At 43.5% G+C, this 14181-nt stretch overlaps 1 protein-coding gene across 2 annotated transcripts in view; it reads left to right on the top strand.

Annotated features, from left to right (window-relative positions):
* The window catches only part of prkg1b (protein kinase cGMP-dependent 1b), a 56499-nt gene extending 48080 nt beyond the window's left edge, over positions 1–8419 (top strand). Inside the window, exon 3 of one of the 2 annotated variants that reach the window (XM_060037160.1) lies at positions 6492–8409. In XM_060037160.1, coding sequence (XP_059893143.1) covers positions 6492–6619 — 128 coding nt within the window. In that variant the 3' untranslated portion in view covers positions 6620–8409. Of the gene's footprint in view, positions 1–6491 lie in introns of both variants that reach the window. The other variant, XM_060037159.1, reaches the window with a different exon arrangement.
* The last annotated feature ends 5762 nt before the right edge of the window (positions 8420–14181 follow it).

The raw sequence follows: 14181 nt of genomic DNA on the forward strand, positions 1-14181 counted from the left end.
CTCTCTCTCTCTCTCTCTCTCTCTCTCTCTCTCTCTCTCTCTCTCTCTCTCTCTCTCTCTCTGAGTCTCAGCGGTAGTCTCTCCCTCTCTCTCTAGCATTACACAACCCAACTTCCACATCAACTTTCCCACTCTCTGACTCTCTCCTAGACCCAGTGGTAGTCTCTCTCTCTCTCTCTCTCTCTCTCTCTCTCTCTCTCTCTCTCTCTCTCTCTCTCTCTCTCTCTCTCTCTCTCTCTCTCTCTCTCTCTCTCTCTCTCTCTCTCTCTCTCTCTCTCTCTCTCTCTCTCTCTCTCTCTGAGTCTCAGCGGTAGTCTCTCAAGGGAAGCACTAAATGCCTGCCTCTGGCAAGTGTGTGTGTGTTTGTGTTCATGTTTATTACTGTGTGTAAGTGTGCGTGTGTATATATGAATATGTGTGTGTGTCTGTTAGTTTATGTTTATGTGTGTCTGTGTGTGTCTTGTGCGTCTATGTTCATGTGTGTGTAAGTGTGTGCGCTCGCTCGTGTGCATTCATATTACAGTGTGTATCTGCACTCTCCTTCCCTCTCCACACGTTTCCTTTTTCTTATTTTTCATTCCTATTCTCCTATTAACTTCAGCGTATATGACACTTTGAATTGACTTGACTGATTGGTGGGTCTTCTGTTCTGACACACGGTTTCATTGGTTAAATACGTCTGTTCCTTTGACAGGGCAGCCTGTCGGTCCTCCTATGATGTATGGCTGTTGATATATGTGTGTGTTTCTCTCTCTCTGTCTGTTTATCTATCTCTTTATGAATCTATTGGTATGTTCGCTATATCCTTATTACTAAAAGGATATAGAGAGAGAATAGTTGATATCCTTAAATAGATTCATGGACGGGAGAGAGTTGTAAAGGGAAGGAAGGAGAGAGTGAATGTGGGGAAAAAAGGATACAAGGAAGGACGTTCAAATCAATCCTCTCTGAATTAATTGAATCTCTACGTGGACGGGTCCACACTGAACGAATGCACACGCACACACTTGCACTCACGCACAGCCCAACGATGGTCCTATTTTCACCTGTCACATGACACTGTGACTGCATGATGGAGATCTTTAAAACGTCTCTCTCAGTCATCTATCAATCCCCTGTCACGCACACAGAGCCTAACCATGGTCATGTTTCTTGTTGTCAAACACATCACAAATAGATGTGACAGCAAGATTGAGATCTGTTAAATGAGTCGTGTGTGTGTGTGTGTGTGTGTGTGTGTGTGTGTGTGTGTGTGTGTGTGTGTGTGTGTGTGTGTGTGTGTGTGTGTGTGTGTGTGTGTGTGTGTGTGTGTGTGTGTGAGAGAGAGAGCCATGTATTAGGGCTGGGCGATATGGGCCAAAATGAATATCTCGATATTTTTTTTACTATATCTCGATACACGATATATATCTCGATATATTTTGAATCTCCTCTAGAGCACATCATCAATGCTCGATTCAACCATGTCTGGCATAATGTTACGTCAGTAATAATTCTAGTATTCCTGAAATATAAGTCTGCATGTAGATTACATGAAACAACATATTGTTTAAACTCATCAGTGCTTTGTATTGGAACAATTTAGAACTTGCACATAAGAAAAGGAAAATCACAGCAAGTTAGATTTACCAACACAGCATTTATTCAAACCGTTAATTATTTATGAACTGTTTGCATAATAATTATTCTATATACACTGCCAGACGACGGATCCAATGCTATTCTTTTTCAAAACCAAATCTTCAGTTTCCATCCTTTTTTCTCTCACGCTGTTCTCACTCACCGGTCGGAGGTACACACACCTACAGCAGCGCGCCTTCCAGACTACGTCACACACGCGCGTCCATGAGAATCTCGTGGACTCGCAATGGGCGGGGGGAGTGAGTGTGTTTAGAGAGCCACCGGAAATAGCGAGAGAAGGGAACGCTGTGCGTTAAACAAACCCCGAGAAGCCCAATCCCTATGAGAGCTCCCCACGCTACGGCCATCAGGAGGCACACAGAGCTTTTGGCCGTGATATTATATAAACAATTATATTATATTATTATATATAGAGCTCCGGGAGTCGCAAACGGCAACAATCACTTTCTCCTCCGTGCTGCAGTTCACCCAGGACTGCACTGCACCGAGTTTGACGGTTGAACGCTGGTTGGCTGTTACGTTACACATGTCACTCAGTGGCCACGCTGTTGAACGCTGATTGGCAGATACGCGTCTCTACGTTCACTTTGTATGAGATCTTGTCGCCCCGTCGCGTGAAAGCACAACGAGTATGCCGGCGGCGGCAAAAAGAAACATTGCGTGCCAATTTATATTCGATGTTCGCGATAGGGGCATTTTATACATCCCCTGGAGAACATCTCGCGATACATCGCATATATTCGATATATCGCCCAGCCCTACCATGTATCCATCTTTGATTAAATGTTGTTTCCCGTCCCTACTCTTTCAGTCTTATAGCAATCCATCCCCTCTTTAACTATCCTTCCTTCCTTCCTTCTTAGCTTTCCACCTTTTCCTCCTTTCTCCCGACACTGCCACGGATGGCCGCTTTCAGTTTCTCGTCAGGTCATTTAACAGTTCAATGTTCAACCGGTGTATTGATTTTATTTTATACCAGTAGTAATTTCTCTGTCTTTAAAAATACATGGAATATACGTTGACTTGAATACACCTCTCAAGCAGAATATAGGGGAAGAGCACTTATAGCCTGTATTCCCCGCTCTGAAAGATCACACCTCCAACACAATAATTATACCCTAGATTTCCTTGTGGTACGTCCTTCTTTTAATTCATGCGTGAAGGTTTGTCCTTTTTTAACCTTTCCTTTGGCCTTGTTGACATCTCTCTATTCATGTATTCCCGTTCGACCTCTCCAACCTTTTTCCCTCCTCTTTTCATTCCATTAGGTTTTGAATTCCTCTCGTGTTTTTGAATTCCTCATCCTTAATTATTTTTGGCTTTATTTTTTACCCTTCCTGTCTCTGAATTCAGAAGCATCCTCTCATTCTCTAGCTCCCTCGATTTTTCAGTATTGCTCGACCTTGTGACTGGCGGACATAATTAAAATGAGCATGAAACGATGGGGGCATTTTGGAGCACTGCCTTCAAAAGTGTCTGTCAGACAGTCAGGAAATTAAGCAGGGAATAGTATTATCCCCTTGAGGCCATGAGTACTGGGTCGGGGGTTTGGGTTGGAATGATGCAGGATAGACTTCTGGGCCAGGGGTTTGCTAAAGCCTATAGTTTCTGGGATCAAACCCAAAGCCCCTCACCACCACCACCTGTCTACCATATAGGCATCCTTGAGCAAGACGCCTTAACCTCACCTGTTCCATAACGACATATACCTACATACATTTGTACCAAAATGTTGTAAAGCATCTGCTAAATATCAAAATAGGGGCTGCGTTGTAAAATAGGTATGATTTATGAATAGAAAACTCATGCCTCTGTGGTTTGTGACACACTGTAATATGAATGCACACGAGCGCGCGCACACACTTACACACACATAAACATAGACGCACACACACAAAGACACGCACAGACACACACACACTCACACACATATTCATATATATACACACACACACTTACGCACAGTAATAAACATGCACAAAAACACACAACAAGGCCTTCTTGTTCTTGTCCGCACCAGAAGTGACCTAGACACACCCATTTTACCCAGGGTGCATCAGTTGGGAACTTTTGTGAACTTGGCAGGACAGATATCCCAGCATTCTTTTTGACATTCAAGAGAGGAGAAGCGGCGAGCAGCAAAGCAGAACTACTAAGAATTTTTTAATTTTCGTATGCTATTTCATCCCTAAATTAACTTCATCTAACATTCTGACTCAAATTCACCGAAATCAAAAATACCAGCAAAAACACATTGGGCCCTATTTTAACGGTCTGAAACGCAAGGGAGAAGCGCCAAGCGCAAGTAGCTTTGTGGGCGGTTCTATGGCAATGTTGCTTTTTTACTGGCGCATAAATGACTCTTGTGCCCGGCGCAAATCTAAAAAGGGTTGGTCTGAAGTAGCCTAATTACCTGTAGGTGTGGTTTGGGCGTAAAGTGCAATAAACCAATGAGAGTGCCATCTCCCATCCCCTTTAAGAGCCATGAGCGCATTTGAATCTGACGAGTTGATATTTTGACAGCGCGTCTGCAGTCTCCGATGAGACAGATGCATGACCACATGAATTTCAAACATCAAATGGGCAAATAATATGGCCTAAAGGACGCTCTGCGCCAGTTGCAAACTAGCAACGACACATGCGTCAGTGTAGAAAGTCAATTACGCCGGATGCGAGATAGGGCCCAAACTGTCAACAGCCTTCTGCGTCCTTGTGAACTTACAGTTTCATTCTATCCAAGAACGATTAGCAGGAGGGTTCTCCCCATGAACACAGGTCTGTTTTTTTTATTGTTTTGAGAAACGCTAATTGGAGACTGCAAAATACCATTCTTAACAGCTTTCTTATTATCCAGGGTGCACTAACATTTTGAGAGAACATCCTTACAATTCATGTCCTAAATCCACCCCATGCAGAGTAGACTATACTTGTGATGTATTCACTTCACTGGGTGTGATATTGATTAGATAATAAAGTCATTTCAGAACCCTCCCTCGTGACATCCCACCAGGGAGCGTCTGCCCTGATGAATGATGGGTAAGTCAGCCTAGCAGTTGGTACAGCCCAGTAACTAGGCAGCCATGGAGATAATCCAGGACAGGAACTAAGGCAGTAAGTAAATAAAGAGTTGGAAATAATTCGAAAGAATTACAGCTCCAAAAGCTAATACTCCTAAGGGTATATAGTAATCTCCAACCCAGATTGAAATGGCCTGATGATAAGCACTAAATGGCTGAGGAAGACAGCAACATCTTGAAAACATCAAGACAAATTGTAGATCCAGTGAGTGCATTTATTTTATTTTCTGCATGGCAAATCGTTTAACGTTCATCTCCCTTTTAGCTCTTTCTCTCTCACATATCTCATGTATTTCTTCATAACTTTGTTGTGATGACCTCTCTCCCTATCTGTCTCTCACTCTAGCAGTTATCTCTCCATCATACTGTCCCTCAATGTCCATCATCTTTCAAATTGTATGTGTGTTTGTGTCTCTGCGATCAAGCTAGTTAGTGATGTTTTCAATTTCACTTGCTGGGATCTGTTCAAACAATGGCTTTGCCCACCCACAGACATTCACACACAAACACGCACACACGCACACGCACAAACACACACTCATGCACACACACACACTAAAATGGAATTACAAGCAAACATGTGTGCTTGACCTCTCTCATTCTCTCTCTCCCTGTCAGTAAGATAATTATAGTTGATGAGAACAAATCTGCCTTGAGAACCCCATAAATACGCAGGCACGCAGGCACGCAGGCACGCAGGCACGCAGGCACGCAGGCAGGCAGGCAGGCACGCAGGCACGCACGCAGGCAGGCAGGCAGGCAGGCAGGCAGGCAGGCAGGCAGGCAGGCAGGCAGGCAGGCAGGCTCGCTCGCTCACTCGCTCGCTTTGCCCACCCACAGACATTCACACACATGCCCAGAGTTACTCTGTGTTGTTATTTCTTATTTTAATACTGTTGCTCCTGGCCCCTTCAATTGTATTGGTTGTAAAAGTGACGTAACGTCAATTAGAAAACCTTTGTTTGTTGTCAGCTTCACTGCAGGTTCAAGTGCAGGTCGATTTGAATGGGGAACAAGTCAGTGGTGTTTACTTTTTCCAACCTTTATCTGTTTGCCCATGGGCACCAGAAAGAGCCCAGGATTTAAACCTAACACCCTCCCAAGGCTCTGTGGGGAGTCTATGTTTGTTGGTGCGAGTGTCTGTATTCCTGTTTCTGTGTGTGTGTGTGTGTGTGTGTGTGTTTCTGCTCGGTGCCTGTGCATGCGTGCGTTTGTGTATGTACATACAAGGACATACCAGAAGACAGGATCTGACCGGTAAAAGACGTGTTCTCCATTTCTCCTTCCACATTCACACACAGTGGCTCTGGGTGGTGGCGGTGGTGTGCAGCGTTGGGCAGCTGCCAGAGTCTATTCCACATGAAACGTGTGCAGCGCGGATCACACATGGCAAGAGCTGCCTTCAAGTGTCACTCTGTGCGATTGGTGGAAAGGCTGAATAGCAGGAGGTGATACGTCGGTGGAGTGAATAAGTGATGGAGTGAGTGAGTGGTGGCAGAGCTGTGGAGACCTGTCGTAACCCTACACCTGTGAATAATCTTTCATTGTTCAGCGGGCATTCATACTTCGATGACGTACATAAACATAAATACATATATTGTTGTTTGATATTGTGTCGTTTCTCGGGGATTCCCAAGTCTGTTGACACTAATTGTCTGCTCTGTCGCTCTCTCTCTCTCTCTCTCTCTCTCTCTCTCTGCCTCTGCCTCTGCCTCTGTCTCTGTCTCTGTCTCTCTCTGTCTCTCTCTCTCTCTCCCTCTCTCCCTTCCCCAGATGGCAGAGTAGAGGTGACCAAGGAGACCATGAAGCTGTGCACTATGGGTCCAGGGAAGGTGTTCGGAGAGCTGGCCATCCTCTACAACTGCACCCGGACAGCCACCGTCCAGAGTGAGTGTCCCTAGGTGTCCTGTACGTCTGAGAGACTGCAGAACGGCCAGTGGTGAAGGAATGACTCCAGTGGGAGTCGTTCCAATACTGTATTCCAATATATCTACACAATGTATTCCTTTAGTGCATTTTGGAAGGGAGAGAGAGGAAGAGGGAAGGAAGGGGGGAGTGAAAGTAGAGGAAAGGAAGTTGAATGCAATGCTCTATGAATTTATTGAATCTCTACGTGGTTAGATGTCATATTTGGAGGTTTAATAATCATAAAGTTAATGGGTGGATTTGATCTGTCTAAGACAGGAAATCGTTATCTTCGAGGCCCAACTGCCTACATTCAATCATGTACTGTGACCTCGTCAATGACCTTGTTGCACCGTCTGCGCTTATTAATGCTAAACGGTTGCATAAGGTTGATGTTTTCCTACCGTTTTCCCTACAGAATGGCAATTGTGCCATTCTGTGAGGTCATGGGGTTACTATGTTTTTCATCGGTGTGTCTGTGAACTGTCTGTCTGCCGCTCTGTTTGTTGGTCCGTCTGCTGAGATGAAATTAACTCAAACCAACTCGACCTAAACTCACTGCAACGGACGGTGAAATATATTTGCTCAGCCAATGATAGACAACTACATACCTAGGGACTTAGCATGTGTGGGTGTGTATATAATATGTATGAATAGATAAATGCTAATGCTAATGTAAGTAAGTTAGTATCTATTTGTTTGAATGAATAGCCTTTCGTCTACATCGACATCCTGTTGGTCGAAATCAAAAGTTAACAATGTGAGGAGTTGGAACGCAGCCGGTCCACTGTTGCCAGGCAACACATTTAATTCTAGTCATTGAGCGGGGTTTTGGCTAGAAGAATTTGGCAACATTATACTCAACCAAATTCAACTCCACCTGACTCGACTGAAGGGGCATTTTTGTGTGCAAGTTTGAAATTAGTAGAATGTGTTGTACAACACTCAAAAATGTTTGACTTTGTTAGTGCTAGGTTGTATGTCCTTTATTGTAGTGTGTGTGTGTGTGTGTGTGTGTGTGTGTGTGTGTGTGTGTGTGTGTGTGTGTGTGTGTGTGTGTGTGTGTGTGTGTGTGTGTGTGTGTGTGTGTGTGTGTGTGTGTGTGTGTGTGTGTGTGGTTTGTTTGTTTTGTCCCACGAGATGTGAATGGGTTTCTGATCATGTTGAATCACCTGCCTCGTCCAAGTCAAAAGGTCTCTATTTATACAACATTTCAAATGCAGGGGTCTTGGCACTTAAAGAAAACATACACAAATACAAACATACACACACACACAAACACACACACACACACACACACACACACACACACACACACACACACATTGATAGCACATGTTGCACACCTACACAATGGACGTTTGCCTGGTTCACATCACAACGCGAACGAAAATGCAAAACTAGTTCTATAAATAGGCTGCGTATCTTTCTGCCTTTGTTTTCTTTCTGTCTTTCTTCCTCTCTCTCTCTCTCTTTCACTCTTTCAATCTTTCTTTCTTTCATTAGGTTGTTTCCAATCATTTCATTCAACAGACCGGTTTCTATTGAAAGTCGGAATTCAATCAAGTCTTGCGCGCATTAATTTATCGGCTTTACACGCATGAGTGAACGACAGCCCTTCACACCATCACCCACCTGTGCAAACACCTGGGGGTCCAATGTCCTCCAACCTTTGACGCCAAAACGTTTCCCTCGCTGTTGACCTTTAGAAACACAGCCAGCAAATAAACTCACAGCATGACTTAAGAATGGCTAAATCATGTGGTTGTAGTTTCCAGATTAATGCTTCTATGATGCTATGCTATGGTTACGCTCCCGGTCACCCTTGCATCGGTGTGCTGCTTCAGTACCTGAGATATACTTTGCTTTCAACAACAGGCAGCAGGCCGTAAACCTTGGAATAAATATATGAATGTAGTAAATTGAACACACTTACGCGCAGACACTAATGCACTCACTCTCACACACACACACACGTACGCCATAAGAAGATATTTTTACGACTCACTGCAGGGGAAGCCGTGATGTGGAGCTTGTTTTCTTAAGCTGTCAGTCTTCCAGGCATGTATGTCCTTGTTGAGACACAGAGGACAGTGTGTCGAACCCTGTCCCCTAAAAAACTTGTTGTTTAGGAAAACCACTATGGAAAAAGATTGATTATTTCAACAAAAAAATGTAAAATGTTTTCGTCTGTTTTCTGCTCCGAGAAATACATTTCTGAAATTGATATTCTTAGGCTACTGCAGCCCTGGAGTGAACTTGCTCTCAGGTGATTAGTGTCACTACAGGATAATAAATTAATGTGTTGTTTTCATCGAACAGACGTGAAAGCTTTTTTCCCCTCCTGGGTCTAATTCAGGGAATCAAACAACCTTGTTGAAATACCAAACAGCTTATGGTTGGGGAGTTAAGCAGAGTAGATTACATAAGCCTCTCCATTTATTTTAAAGACGGAACGTATAGATGCTAAGCACTCATGTTTTATATTTTTATGTGGTTTTGTGCCGAGAGGGAACGATATAGAGCATAGGTATGCATATGCTTGCTTTGTTATTGTACTAGTGAGTTTAGCCACTACACCCCGACTTAACATTTTAACTTACACTAACTTTATATGAGACCAAAGCGTATGTTCTTATTTTCAACAATGACCTCAGGTGAGGGTTTTAAAATCCTCTATCTTTGGCATGTATACATTATGCATAATTAACATGCTTATATCACAGTGCAGCCTTCGATTGTCTACTGTATTCAGCAGACACTTCCACAATAGCAATACCAAAGCACCTTACAGTGAATCTTCGTAAGTTCCTTTGGCGTTAAGTTATGTATGTTGCTCATGGATGCCAAGAGGCAGACTTTGGGATTCAAACTCAGAACCCAACACACTAAACCCCTATACTGGACCATTTAATGGCACGATACTTGTCCAGGTTTGTTTTTCATATGCAACACCTGCTCCCACTTCCCTTCCCCTATCCAAGGTTTCCATTGGCTGGGGTTAGGGGGTATGGGGATGATAACATGTAGTCTTGAAGGTTAACAGTGCCATAATTAAGATCGACCAGCTTCTCAGACCCACTCTGTTAAAACCGCAAGCTCCAAAGGTCTTTCTCACAGAGTGTTGTCCAAGTTAATAGGAGGAGCTATCAAAGATAACCCACTCTCTCTCTCTGACTCTCTCCAGGTCTCCCTCTATCTTACTGTGTGTATCTGAGTCTCTTTCCCTCCTCAATTACTCTCGGGCTGCTCCCATTGTCCGTCGTTTTAATTCGATCTTCTGCTCGTCTGGTGTCTCCATCGCTTTCTTTGTCGTCCCGGCATCGTGTTGTTCAGAATCCACCGCTTAAATAATATGTCATGATCTTCCTGTCTCAGCGTGCCCCTCTCTCCTCCTCTTTCTCTCTCTCACCCCCTGTGTGTGTTACTTGTTACTGCTTTCCCCGTGATGGTGTTTCATCACATCTCTGAAATGTCATTTCCTGTCTGTTTCAATGGGAGTCAGGATTTTCTCGGTTGCCCAAATCTTAGTTGTGGAGAGCCTTCTAATCCTCAAAGCCAGACCAATCTGCCATTGCCAGACTATAGAAAGAAGCAGCAGAAGTGACTGCAGCGAAGTGAACACAGATAAAACACTGACTTGTAGACAAAAGAAGATAAAGACATTGAACGTATTTATTCAGCATGTTCATGGTGTGTTTGACTCAGCCACCAAAACACCCAACAGATGGTCAGACTTTTACGATAATTCCTTAAAGTCAGTTGAGTACTCAAAACGTTTAAGAATCCAGAATACTGAATCCTAGTTCTTCTCTAAAAATATAAATATATTCTCATAATATATGAACACATTTGTTTTGTAATCATAAAGCAGTTGAAATGAGTTGAAAGCAACTGACTTCAGAGACGCTTTTTCATAGTAAGACCAATCAAGTTTCCATTTAAGCCCTCAGCCCTCCTCTAACTACTGGTGCTACTAATTGTTCCTGAGGGTTTGATTCCCTGCTGTGGAGCCAGCGTTTACTCTTTGTGTTACTCTAGGGCAGGGATGGGCAACTTTCATGATAAAGAGGGCCACATTTTTCATCATAACCATCGGAGGGCCACATGACTGCACACTTCAACTAAACGTGAGCTGAGAGAAGCTACACAATTTTGAATTTGGTAGATATGATTTCCTGTATTCTGGTGCATTTTGGGGATGGCCACTACCTAAAAAATCATCCAGAATCATAACCTATGTACGGTATGTTAATTGAACCAACATACATTCATTTCATGTTTTCCAAGCTCAAACAGTCACATGAATGGTCAGCATTTTTATCAGTGCAAAGGGCTCACATTCATCATCATTCAATGAAGTCAAAAAACTGAAAAACAGTGGCCCAACATTAAGTGCAACAACTCAATGAACTCAAACCCAACAAGCAGTTGTAGTAGTTGTAGTGGCGACTTAAGTGGATATCTTTAATGACTGATATCGCTTCTAAGCAAACTAGACGCATGGGTTTGCCTTCGAATTCTATGAATTCTTCTCATCTTTCTTGACCGAGTTTTCTGTAACTCGATCAATTATTATTATTCTTTTTTTTATTTTCTCTTTTTTTTTATTATGTGCGGGCCTGACTGAGTGAGGATGCGGGCCGCACTGAGTGAGGATGCGGGCCGCCAGTTGCCCATCCCTGCTCTAGGGGCTACCTCCTGGTACCAGACCACCTGTTCACCAATTCATCAGTTCATCCATCCATCCATCCATCCATCCATTCGTCCAATTCATCCAGCACCCATCCTTCATCTACCGATTCACCCATTCATTCAACCAATTCATCCATCCAACCATCCATCGGCCATGTACCCATCTGTTAAACTATCCAGCTTCCAGTATAACAATCCTGTTCACCAATTCATCAGGTCATCCATTCATTGTCCACATGTTCAGTATCGTCCATCCATCCATCCTTCCATCCATCCATCCATCCATCCATCCATCCATCCATCCATCCATCCATCCATCCATCCATCCATCCATCCATCCATCCATCCATCCATCCATCCATCCATCCATCCATCCATCCATCCATCCATCCATCCATCCATCCATCCATCCAGTATCCCTAGGTTTGTTTCTCATCAAGTAACCTAGAATACCGAATGGATGGATAGATGAATGGATTGAATGATGTTTCTCATCTTATGCAAGCGTGACACATCTGTATGCACGCACACACACGCATGCACGTAAACACACACTCACACATACACACCCACACAAACATGGGCATTCACTTTCACACGCATGCACGCACACACGAACACACACACACAAACACACACAAATGGAAATGCATAGTGGAACAAAAACGTTGTTGTATTATGTAGAAGGCAGGAAGACAGAGTGAGAAAAAAGAGAGTGAGAGAATGAGTGAGTTTTACACTTTTTCTAAATAACCTCTGCTGCCATTTTTCTGTCCATTTTTTTAATTACTTTGCGGTAATTGACGCAATTAACATGACAAGGTTGTCACGGCAGCAGGAAATAACCACACGGCCGGGGACATGGTGAGACGCACTGCGGCGTGCATACGGTAATTACCAGGGACGGCGTTACCAAGGCAGCAGACATCAAAATTCTTGCCACTAAAAAAATTAAGGCACTAGGTGCAATGGACCCTGAAGCACGGAAACAGCAAATTATTTAAAGAAAGATAATCAGTCAAACTGTTGTATATGAAGGTTAAGTCATACTGGTCACCCTAACTTTTATGCTGATGTCATACAGTCATCAGCATAAAGCCTTCACGCAGATAAAGCCTTGTATGGTCACGCTTCCTTTGCTGAACAAGGTACTGTTCACTGTATTGTATAAGTTATCTGCTTCGGCTGTGTTTATTTGTCGTGTCATTATAAAATACATCTTGAGTTGACTTGAGAGAGTGGTGGTTATTCACCGAATAATAGCTCAGTAGATATTTTCTTTTTAATAGTATTATAGTTATTTTCTTGCCATGTTAGTGTGCCTTGCAAGTTGGGTTGCTAGGCATGTAAGGGAGCTTAGCATGTTAGGGTGCATTGTCATAATACAAGTTAGAGCAGATATAAATGCCTAGTGAGCTAATCCTGGCTAATATAAAGAAAGATTATAAATAAAATACATCATCCTTGTGGCTCTATGCAAGGGAGTTTAACCTGGGAATCCTGGTTGCGTAACGACTCATATCTGTGAACAGCAAAAGGCTTTTAAGGAGCTTGTGTCCATTACTTCTCTCTCTTTTTCTATCGCCCGGCTCCGCACACACATCCCTGCATATGCTGGCTTGCATGTGCTTGCACACAAGAACACATTGATACACCTGACCCACCCACACACACAAACACACACTCAGGCTTGCATACACACACACAATTATACACACACACACACACACACACACACACACACACACACACACACACACACACACACACACACACACACACACACACTCTATTTCTTGTGGGTATAACTTGTACCTGTCACTTCTTTAAAACTCCCTACTCACCCCTACTGAAACTCTCTCTCTCTCTCTCTCTCTCTCTCTCTCTCTCTCTCTCTCTCTCTCTCTCTCTCTCTCTCTCTCTCTCTCTCTCTCTCTCTCTCTCTCTCTCTCTCTCTCTCTCTCTCTCTCTCTCTCTCTCTCTCTCTCTCTCTCTCCCCCCCCCCCCCCCCTCTCTCTCTCGTATTAACTCTCCTTAAATTTTCGTTTAATGCAATAGAGTTCCTTCAATTTGCATTAAACTTTTTTTTTTGCTCAACACAATTGTGTCATCTAGTTCAAGTGTTCTCCCTCCTCTACTCTCTCTGTACTGTGCTACTTAACACCATGGCTCTCTGCCTCCGTTCTATTCATTAGTTAAATTTTATAAAATCAGGTGCTTGCATATGTAATTGCGTATCATTATGCCTGATCATCCCCCTGGTGTCTCCTTTAATCTGTATCCGCCATACAATATAGACCATATGTCCAACACCTCCACTACACCCCCTGCAATAGCTTCATAACCTTGAGCTAGGACTTAATGAGATCAGTCTAATTACACCGGCAAGTACCGGAGATGGCTGCGTGTTTATGTAAACATGTGTGTCTTTGTGTGTGTTATTTAAAATGATAAAGAAATGTCCAAGTGCATGCATTAATTACTATCTAATCGGACAGGTGGAGTGGCAGAAAATACAGGTATACAGAGCTTAGGAGTCGGTGTGTGTGTGTGTGTGTGTGTGTGTGTGTGTGTGTGTGTGTGTGTGTGTGTGTGTGTGTGTGTGTGTGTGTGTGTGTGTGTGTGTGTGTGTGTGTGTGTGTGTGTGTGTGTGTGTGTGTGTGTGTGTGCGCGTGTGTGTGTGTGTATCTGTATTTGTGTGTCTTTGTCTCAGTATATGACGATACTTGCCTCCGTGTGTGTGTGTGTGTGTCAGTGTGTATCTGTATTTGTGTGTCTTTGTCTCAGTATATGACGATACTTGCCTCCGTGTGTGTGTGTCGTGTCGGTGTGTATGTGTCTTTACGCACGCGTGTGTGAGAGC

Source organism: Gadus macrocephalus, chromosome 18, assembly GCF_031168955.1.
Source record: "Gadus macrocephalus chromosome 18, ASM3116895v1".
NCBI classification, from domain to species: Eukaryota; Metazoa; Chordata; class Actinopteri; order Gadiformes; family Gadidae; genus Gadus; species Gadus macrocephalus.